Raw genomic sequence first — 10,888 nt, 5'->3', positions numbered from 1 at the left:
TGAATGAATGGAGATGATCTGAATGAACAATATTTATTAGTTTGACCACAAAGATAGGATTCTTCCTCAAGCCCCTTAGGCAAAGGGGCAGATGGGCAGTGAGTAGAGCCCAGTGGTTTAGACCCGAATCAGAGTGGATTTAAATCCCAGCTCTCCACATGTGTGACTTGAGGCAGCTACTTAATCCTTCCTTGCTTCAGTGTCCTCATCCATAAAATGGGTACAATCACTGGCACCTGCTTCATAGGGCTGCTCTGAGGATTAAACAAGTGAGTACATGTAAAAGTCTCAGTATGGGCCTAGCACATCAGCACTCATTAAGTAGTAGAATGTGATCATCTCAAGTCGTTCTAGTTGTAAAAAGGCAGCAAAGATGATGCCTTTTATCAGGTGGTGACATAGAAACCAGGTTCTTCTGCCTCCTGCTTTTGTGGCGATTGTTGTTGGTTTGATTTGCTTTTGTGGTGCCCCTGAAGAATCAGCTGCCCCCTTAAGGAGAGTATTTATACTCAGAGTCTATCACCATGGAGACAGTCAACAGTAGGGAATCCAAGATCACATCACCTCTCCCTGGAGGCTGAAAGTGGACTCTCAAGGCCCTTTTATTCTGTGAAGTTAGTAGAGTTTCATCTACTACCACTCCTTTTGACTGATGAAAAGAAAAAAAAAAAAGGCATCCCAAACTCAGCAACTTCATAACATCTCCCACCCCCGAAACCTTAAACTGTGTTAAGTCAAAGAAGCTTGGGGCAAATCCTTACCATGCAGTTTCTTACTGCAGTAAGTCCACAGTCATTCTCCACTCCGAGCTGGAAGATTGAGGCCAAGTATTCAACCAGAGTGCTCACTGGAAACTGGTTGGAGGAGAGGAAGACGGTAAGAAAAGAGGAGGTGGACAGAGGGCTCAGAGGGAGACATGGTAGGGAGAGGGAGGAGTTAGGACATTATTATTTTCAAAGGGCCATAGGCGACTGCATCTTAAGAAGGTGGCACTGTGCTATACATAGAGGAGTTACGTTCAAGCAACAATCAAGGCCCCTGTTACATCTTGAAAACATCATAACACAGGTGTCAATATGGTTGTGCCTTGCAGTTCCATATTCAGTGGAGTGTTTCTAGGCATCCAGTGTTCCCTGTCCCTAATTCCACTGCACCTCGATTTGAAGAATGTCTGCTCTCCCTGGGCTGGCCCTTCCCAGGACGTGTTACCTGCCAAGGAAGGCTTGACACTCCTTGTGTTGCTGTCCAGGGATGAACTGCTGTTCTCTGGCACCTGTTATGCAACCTTGCCCTGCCTGTGCATTTCAGCTTTCACTTTCAAAACAGAACAAATGGGCTTTTGGTGTTCCCATGTACCTTAAAAGTCATCACAAAATACTTTGCCTGAATTGACCTACTTAAAATAGAATATCTTCATTCGTGGCAATCAAGACTGACCCACTTAAATTTCTGCAGAGACGTCTAGACATCCTCACGTCTTCTTGGAAAATAGGCAAGGGAAAGAGGGTGAGATAGAATCGGCAACTTTGATGCAAGTGCGGGGAAGGTTGATGGTGATTTCTGAGAACTGGAAAAGGCTGTTTTCATGGGGGAACATGAACATTTACCACCCCTCTGGTCAGATGTGGTTTTTGGCCATTTTAAGCTCTGACTGCACTTGGCTTTGTTTGGGGAGTAAGGGTGTGTAATCCAAGGGCAAGAAAGACTGGGTGAGCTATCCCTTCAGGCTCCTATGGGCAAGGCAGTACCCAGGGATATTATGGACTGGTCCAACGCCCAGAGGAGATTGCATAAAGAGAGCAGAGTTGGAGTGATGTCAGAAAGATGGCAGACTAAGAAGCTCCAGGTTCCTTGTTCTCCCATGGAAACACTTAAAAAGCAACTATAGCCTAACTGAAACAACTATATGGGAGCCTCTGCAAAGCAAAGGTCTATAGCAAAAAATCAAATACCCAGTAGAAAAAGCCACATTCAAAATAGTAGGAGATTCCATGGCATTTTTACTTGCCCTTTCTGCATTCCCTCCCCAGCACAGTGTGGTGCAGTGTGGGGGAAGCAGTGGCTCAGCTCCCAGTTCCCTCCCTGGAACCCAGAGGGAGTGGAGCAACATTGTAACCTGTCTGGAAGCTGCCTGAGGGATTGGTCTCTGTTCTGCCTAACTCAAGAGACCAGACAGGGAAAAGTGGGTAGTTCATATTTTAGGCTAGGAAGAGCTTGAAAAGCAGCAGTGGTCACAGTTAATGAAAGCTGCCAGGGGACTACAAACTTGCAAATGTCTGGGGGCAAGAAATTATAGGTAGAGGAATGCAACAGAACATCGAAGGCTCTGAGAAGAAGCCAGGGAGAGACTCCTCAGATAATTAAGGCATTTTAAAGCAGCCATGTACACAGGGGAAATAAAAAGTGTGCACATGCACGCACACACACACACACACACACACACACTCACACAGAGGCCTAAGGAGGATGCATGCTCATGTTCAGAAAAGTCCTGAGAAGAACTTAAACCTCCATACCTGGCTGATTCCAAGGCTCAGAACATGCCCTGCTACTTAGCGGAGAACTTTCCTTGAGTGGAGCCAGTCTGCAAAGACTAGGAGAGATGGCTGTTTTTTTCAAGTGCTCAGTGTTCAACAAAAAAATCATAAGGCATACAAAGAAACAGGAAGATGGCCCACTAAAAGGAAGAAAATAAAGTGGCAGAAATGGTCCCTGAAGAAGCACAGGCAATGGAAGTACCAGAGAAAAACTTTAAAAAACCTGTCTTAGGGGCTTCCCTGGTGGTGCAGTGGTTAAGAGTCCATCTGCCAATGCAGGGGACACGGGTTTGATTCCTGGTTCAGGAAGATCCCACATGCTGCAGAGCAACTAAGCCCGTGTGCCACAACTACTGAGCCTGTGTGCCACAACTACTGAAGCCCACATGCCTAGAGCCCGTACTCCTCAATAAGAGAAGCCACAACAATGAGAAGCTTGCGCACCTCAACGAAGAGTAGCTCCTGCTGGACGCAACTAGAGAAAGCCAACTAACAGCAACTGAGACCCAACACAACGAAAAATAAATAAATAAAGTAAATAAATTTAAAAGAATTAAAAAAAACCCCCACCTGTCTTAAATATGCTTAAAGATCTAAAAGAAAATATGGACAAAGAATTAAATGAAATCGGGAAAATAATATACAAGCAAAATGAGAATATTAATGAAAGATAGAAATTATAAAAAGGAACCAAACAAAAATAATGGAATTGAAAAACTCAGTAACTAAATTGAAAAAAAATTCACTAGAGACATTCAACAGTGGATTTGAACAAGCAGAAGAAACAATCAGAGAACTTGAAGACAGATCATTTGAAATTACTGAGTCCAGGGGCAAAAAGAAAAATGAATAAGAAAAGTGAACAGACCCCAAGGACTTATGGGACATCATCAAGCTGACCAGTATACAGATTATGGGATAAAAGAGAGAGAGAAAGGGGCAGAGAGATTATTTGAAGAAATAATGGCTGAAAACTTCCCAAACTGGAAGAAAAGATATGGATCTACAAATCCAAGAAGCTCAATGAAGATCAAATAAAATAATCCCCAAAGAGACCCACACAGAGACAATTATAATCAAACTGTTGAAAGTCAAAGAAAAAGAGATCATCTTTAAAGAAGCAAGAGGAAAATGAATCATCACATACAAGGGAGCCCTAATAAGATTATCATTAGATTTCTCAAAAGAAACCTTGCAGGTCAGAAGGCAGTGGAGTGATATATTTAAAGGGGTCAAAAACAGTAACAACAAAAACCCCCACCCCACTATCAACTGAGAATACTGTTTTAACCAGCAAAACTCTACTTCAAAAATGGAGAAATTAAAACATTCCCAGATAAACAAAAGCTGAGGGAGTTCATTACCACTAGGGCTGCCCTACAAGAAATGCTAATGGGAGTCCTTGACGTTGAAATGGAGAAATGCTAGACAGTAACTTGAAGCCATATGAAAACATAAAGACGTCTGGTAAAGATAAATACACAGACAAATATAAAAACCATTATTATTATAATTTTGGTTTGTAATTCCACTATTTTCTACATGATTAAAAAACCCAGGTGTATAAAAATAATTATAAATCCATGTTAGTGCGTACACGGTATATCAAGATGTAATTTGTGACATCAATAACATAAAATGGGAGAGGGCAGAGCTGTAAAGGAGTGGAGTTTTTATTAATGAGTTAAGGCAAGTTAGTTTCAATTTAAAATAGATTGTTACAAAGCACAGCTAACATCATACTCATGCAAAAGAATGAAGTTGGACCCTTACCTCACATCATATTAAAAAATTAATTCAAAATGGATCAAAGACCTAGATACAAGACCTAAAACTATAAAACTCTTAGAAGAAAACATAGAAGAAAAGCTGCATGATCTTGAATTTAGCAGTGATTTCTTGGATATGACACCCAAAACATAGGCAGCAAGAGAAAAAAATAGATAGATTGGACTTCATCAAAATTAAAAACTTTATGCATCAAAGAACTCTATCAACATTATCAACAGAGTGAAAGCAGGATCTTGAAGAGAGATATTTGCACATTCACGTTCCCAGCAGCATTATTCGCAGGAACTGAAAGGTAGATGTAATCCAATGATGAATGAGTGGATAAACAAAATGGAGCATGTACGTACAATGGAATATTACTCAGTCTTTAAAAGAAAATCATGACACATGCTACCGTGTAGATAAAACTTGAAGACACTATGCTAAGTGAAATAAGTCAGTCACCAAAAGACAAATACTCTATACTTCCACTTATCTGAGGTACATAGAGTAGTCAAATTCACAGAGACAGAAAGTAGAATGTTGGTTGCCAGGGGCTGAGGGAGGGGAGATTGGGGAGCTGTTGCTTAATGGGGACAGAGTTTCAGTTTGAGAGGATGAAAAAGTCCTGGAAATGGAGGGTGGTTGTGGTTGCACAACACTGTTAATGTACTTAATGCTACTGAACCACACACTTAAAAATAGTTAAAATGGTGCCTTTTCTTATGCATATTTTACCACAATGAATTTCAAAAAAAAATCAACCACAAAAATGTGGAAGAGTGAGCAACAAAGGAGAAAGAGAAAGGGAGGAGACAAGCAGGAGGGAGGAGCAGGGAGAGAGAGAAGAGAACAGAAACAGGAGTGACCATGAGATATGGTCAGATGACACCAAAACAGCTTTCTCAAGGGCTCTTGGGGGGGCTGCCAAGTCCCTGAGCACACTCCTTTTCAAGTACTGGAAGGGAGGGGGGCACAATTAAGCCTGTGTTGCGCAGGATGCCCGGGGTCCATATTTACCCTTTTCCTGCCCAGCTTCCAATGGTTGGGAGCTGAGGGGATGCAGCAGAAGTTAGAGAAGGGGCATCACAGAAACTGTCCTGAATATTTGGTCTTTTTCAGTTCACCAAAGCCACTGAGAAAACACCCCAGACCATTTATAGAAAAGAGTATATCCCCTTCCCAGGCCACAGACCGGACCAGATCTCCAGGTGGTACAGCAAGAGGAGAGTTGAGGTAAGAGGGTTCGGGAACCCCCACTCAGGCCTGACTCCCTCCCAATGCTCAGGAGACACTAACAGCCAGACTTTTTCTAGACCCATTTCCCTCTTAGAAACTCAGGAGTAACCTCATTAAATACCGTCCCCAGCCAGAGGGCTGCCAATGTCACTTACCCTTATTTACTGTGTGGACAGATGTTAATCTAATCTCAAGCTGGTAGCATTCCCCTTGGCTGGTATCCCAGCACTTTCCTGGGCCATTTCCCCCCTTCCTTCACGCTTTTCCAACAGGGTGCAGGCAAAGAATATGGGAAACAAACAAAGGTAAGTGTTCAGTTAAGGTGAATGTAGTCAGGAATCGCACAAAGTACTCCAAAAGTTACGTGGTGGTGATGTTTGAACAGTGTTTGTAGCAGCTATGCCCAAGCGTCCTGTTCTTTTGTATGAAAAGTCAAGGGCCGTTCAGTGCACTCTCACTTGTTGGGTGCCTGTTTGTGAGTGTGGCTGTGTTCCAGGCTTTCAGAACAGGGAGCAGGGCACTGCAACCTCAGAACATGACTTCCACGCCCAAGACCAGGCATTTGAGACATTTATCAAATTAGGTGAGAGTGTGCCAGAGGCTCAGAGATCCTGGCCCTTCCAGGAACAGGAGAGAAAGCCTCTTCCTATATCAACTCTCATGGGTACTTCCCACCAGGTTCAGCCTGGAGAGAATAAGCTTGTAGGTGCTCACCCACTGGGTGCACAACTATGCCCTGTCCCCACCATGATCTGGGTGTTCCCCCAAGTTATTTCTTCTGCCAGCCTGCTGCTCATAGAGGTGATTTCTGTCCCCTCACTCCTACCCCACACAACCCTACCTTTGCCTAAATTCAGGGTGGGGGCAGGGAGGCACAGAATGAGGGATGGACATCCTTCAGAATGGAGCATTTTAGAGCTGGAAGGGACCCAAGGGATTGTCCAGCTCAGCACGCTCATTTTCAGATAAAATATGCCCAAGGGTGGCGAGTGTCCTGTCTGAAGCTGTGTAGCCTGTCGGTAAGGGACTGAACAGGGGGCTGCTCAGCAAATCAAGAAATCAAGCAAAAAGTCTCCTCAGATCCCTTTTTACCACCTGCCAGAGTTGACTCTTCAACGTCTGCATTTGGGGATTCATGTCAGTATAAACAGTGCCAGATTTTCAGTTCTGTGCTAGCATCCCTGGACCATGATGGCATCTCTGGTTTGTGCTGTCATATCTGGGTCGCACTGCATGGTCCTCGGACCGTGCTGATGCTTTGGTGCTGCCAACCATTAGCATTAGTGTGCACTGAAGACACAAACATATTTGAATACAAGGAAGTCAAAATTAGAACCCACAATCCTAACCATCCCCTAACCATCAATGTACATGAGGCATTTGGCCTAGCTCTCAATACACATTTGGTGCCCTTTCTTTTCTTTTTTTTTTTTGCGGTACGTGGGCCTCTCACTGTTGTGCCCTCTCCCGTTGCGGAGCACAGGCTCTGGATGCGCAGGCTCAGCGGCCATGGGCTCACGGGCCCAGCCGCTCCGCGGCATGTGGGATCTTCCCGGACCGGGGCACGAACCCGCATCCCCTGCATCGGCAGGCAGACTCTCAACCACTGCGCCACCAGGGAAGCCCCTTGGTGCCCTTTCTTAAAGACATTTGTTGTCCCATCACAAACCCTGATGAGGGATAACCACACATACATAGAGCCTGGATAAAATTAAGATACCTCCTCCAACACATACACAAAATAGAACCCAGCAATTGGATATCCGTTTCTAGGGATTCTGTTCAAATAGCCTGTTTGTGTGCTGAGGACACTGGATAGAGCATCACTTCCACATCGCTGCTTCAGTTCTGTCAGCTCCTCTGTGTGCTTCAGCCTGTGCTCCCCTACTGGGACAGCCTCCATTTCCAGCTCCCTCCCCACTTTACTCTCCTCCCTTTGGCAAATGCTGCAACTGCTCTTCAAATTGACCATGGATCAATGGAGTTTTTATCCCCTAGGCAGGTGTTTTAGTCATGTTTTTTATCTTCTGTATTTTACTTTGATATTTTAGGGGTCTTGCTAATCCTGGAGAGGCTGCCCCTCCCAGGGTTAGCTAATTCCTAGGGACAGTAAACAACTTGCCTGCCATCATGCCTTTCAGATGCAAACCAACCAATCCAGAGACCATCCCTCCAATCACCTCCTTTATCTAATGCTCACATGCGAGGCCAATATTCCCCATTCCAGGCCGAGGCAGGGACAACCAGAGACACCCTGAATTTATTCAAACTGTGCAATCCTATGTTTCTCAAACATGCCTACCCTGCTTTGCCCATTCCTTTGTTGGAAAGCACAACGAAGGCTCTGGGCCATGTTCTATCTTCAGTCCTTCTGCCTCCTGACTGACCCTTGTGCTTCCCATGTGGTCCTGTGTGATGTGATATGCCCCCTCCTCTTGGGAGTTGTAAGTGATAAACTCTTCTTTCAAAGGCAGTTGTCTCTATGTCTGTCAGCTTACCGTACCTGATCAAAACAAAAATCTTGTGTGCATGGTCAAGATAGCTGAGAACCCCTCCAACTTGCTTTCCCTGACCTTGGAAATATACTCCAGACACCTGGTGATGTGGACCTTGGGAACCCCTGCTTAATGTCTGTGCCCATCGCCCTTTGTCTCCTTCTGGCCTTGTGATCTGACAGATTCATGGAACCACCACTTGAAATATTCGGTACAGCCAGTGTTTTTAGGCCATAGTAGGCACAGACCTCCCCACAACTCCAGACAAGAGGACGAGCATGGAAATCCACATTATCTTCCCTGTAAATCAGCCCAGTCCTCTAGGATTCCCTTTTAGGGGCAAGAGGATTTTCTTAGGAAAAGCACCGATTCAGGCAAACGTCCCAGAGTCGGAAGAACACGGCTTTCTTCTCCCTGTAAATAACTCCCCACCAAAGAAATCACTCCCTGAGTTGCCAGCTGAGGGAGACATAAATCCTTTGCAGGAGAAGGCAATTTATGGAGCATTCTCTGACTCTTCCCATAGTAACTGATTTAAATAGAAGGTGCAGACGTCAGGCTCGGCATTTAACATCTTTCACTTGCCATGGAAATCGGCACTTGGAAGGATGAGACTTGAGACAAATCAAAGGGGGTAATTTCAGATCACCAGGGCATGCAATGAGATGGCTCGGACTCTCCCTATTCAGCTGGGTATCCTGACTTTCATTGCATCCTCCTAGCTCGTTCTCGGGATGAGTTGTCTTGGCATAGGCTGGGAGCTCCTCACACAGAGAGCTGACTGCAGCTGAGGTGGGATGTGTGTTTGAAGGTGAACTGTGTCATGGTGGGCAGACAAGTGTGTTTCCTGTTGGTGGCTCCCAGGGCTCAGGCAGCCATACTCCCATGGGGGACCCCTCTCCTTCAGCACCACAGATCTCCATGGCGGGCAGATTCTGTCTCCAGCCACAGCCAGGTGGATGCCTTCCTCTGATTGGTAACATGTGCCCTGTGTCTGTCCTTCCAGGGGCTCCCGTACAAACACCTGATCACCCACCACCAGGAGCCCTCGCACCACCATCTGATCAGCACGTATGATGACCATTACAACCGGCATAACTATAACCCAAGCTTGCCCCAGCTCCGCACGTGGGATAGACATAAGTTGCTGTGGCTCCCAGAGAAAGCTGACTTCCCCCTTCTCGGTATTTTTATAATTCGGGATCGCCTCCTTTATTGGGCTCTAAAGGGTTCATAGCTGCATAGGGCTGAGGTGTGCCCACCTGGTGCGGAAGAACCTCACAGGTTACTCAGACTCCAGAAAAGCATTAGAATGAGAAGATAGGGAAAGAGTCCTATTTACCCTCCAGGCCACCTGCCCTCTCCCTGTGTTGCTGGATGATGTTGCTGTGTGATGAAACTGTCACCTGCAGCACCATGTTTACCTGGAGCACAGGTGGTGGGGGGCAGCGTCACTGCACACTCAGATCCATCATCCATTTCATAAATACTACTGAGTAATCCCCAGGTGCCATGCCCTATTGTAGCATCTGGGGACACAGCAGTGACAGATAGGGAGGAATTGACACCCTCATGAAGAGACACAGAAGACATCATTAATGAATAAAATAACGTAAGATCCAGTGCACTGCACCGGGGTATGCGGTATGAAGAAAAGAAAACGGGTAGCGGAAAGACAGTGAGGCCGGTATATTGATTCTCATTGGGATGGGATGACAAAGGACGGTCTTTCTGGAGGAAATAACTGAATTGAGAAGGAGGGAGCCGTGCAGGAATTGGAGGGAAGGATATTCCAGGGGAGGCAAGAGTGAGTGACAAACTGCTAAGCAGGGGTAGAGGAAGGCCAGGTAGGGGCTCACAGGCCACAATAAGGAGTGTGGACTTTGTCCTTCTTTCAGTAACAAGACTTTGTACAGATTTACCAGGAGAGTGCCTTGATCTGATTTACATTTCAAGCTGCCCCTATCCTTTGCACTTATCTTTTTGTGGAGAGTGAGCGCTTGTCACAACGCATTACTTTGCAAGGGTTTCTCTCAAGGTCACTCTCGCAAGCTCACGCTGCTCCCTTCCCTACTGGGGTGGGGCAGTTATTATCCAGGAACTGATGGGGCCACTTTCAATCAGGTCATGGGGCTGAATTTTCCAAGACTTCTCACAGTGTCTGGTCCCTCCTAGGTACACAGGGAGCAGGCCACACCCTGAGGCTCTCGGGGGGTTGGCAGGACCACCACCCTCCTGCAAGCCTCCTTCTCCCCTCTGGTGCACGGCCAGCCTAGCTCCCTGGTACGGCAGCCTGGGAGAACCTGCAGGGTCCAACCAACCATTCTCCTGTCCCATCAACACTGGCCTCCTCCTCTAAGCCCTGTTTACCCAGACTCTGGTTTGCCTTGCAGCTCCGCCTACAAACTACGGACTCTATGAGCAGCTGAAGCAGAGATGGCTCCCATCACCCGAGGCCACCTGGAGGGAGAGCATTTACACTTCTTCCTGCCCCAGACCACCTTCTGGTGCTATGTCGCAGCGGGAACATGCAATTCCAGGGCCTCCCCCTCGCCTGCAGCCTGTCCCACACTCCTGAGAACTGCCACCCCATCACAGCACAGGTGGAATCACGTGGAGACCCACCACACCGTCGGACCTGCCAGACAGCAGGCGGCTGCACATACGTCCAGAGTTTTAAATCAGGCCCATCTGAGTGGCCCTTGGAATCATGGTCTGTGTTTTATACTTTCTACCCCTCCTCCAAACCCACAGGTTCCTTTCTTTTCCAGCCCACAAATAAAGCCCTTTGACACAAGGAGTGTCATGTATGTGCAGAAGACAGACCTGAAAGTCAAGAGTAACTGG

General features: G+C 46.3%; 1 protein-coding gene across 1 annotated transcript; it reads left to right on the top strand.

Moving 5' to 3' along the window:
- Positions 1-421: 421 nt before the first annotated feature.
- Positions 422-10,649, top strand: CFAP107 (cilia and flagella associated protein 107). Its single transcript, XM_022598799.2, has 4 exons — positions 422-876; positions 5,430-5,543; positions 9,048-9,225; positions 10,435-10,649. Exons 1-4 carry the CDS (start codon positions 763-765, stop codon positions 10,617-10,619), a joined length of 591 nt encoding a protein of 196 aa, XP_022454507.1. The 5' UTR covers positions 422-762; the 3' UTR covers positions 10,620-10,649.
- The last annotated feature ends 239 nt before the right edge of the window (positions 10,650-10,888 follow it).

This window comes from Delphinapterus leucas, chromosome 1 (assembly GCF_059928025.1).
Source record: "Delphinapterus leucas isolate spDelLeu-1000000601 "Yukka" chromosome 1, BTC_Dleu_Yukka2, whole genome shotgun sequence".
Lineage (NCBI taxonomy): Eukaryota > Metazoa > Chordata > Mammalia > Artiodactyla > Monodontidae > Delphinapterus > Delphinapterus leucas.
This window is presented reverse-complemented; position numbering and strand designations above follow the sequence as displayed.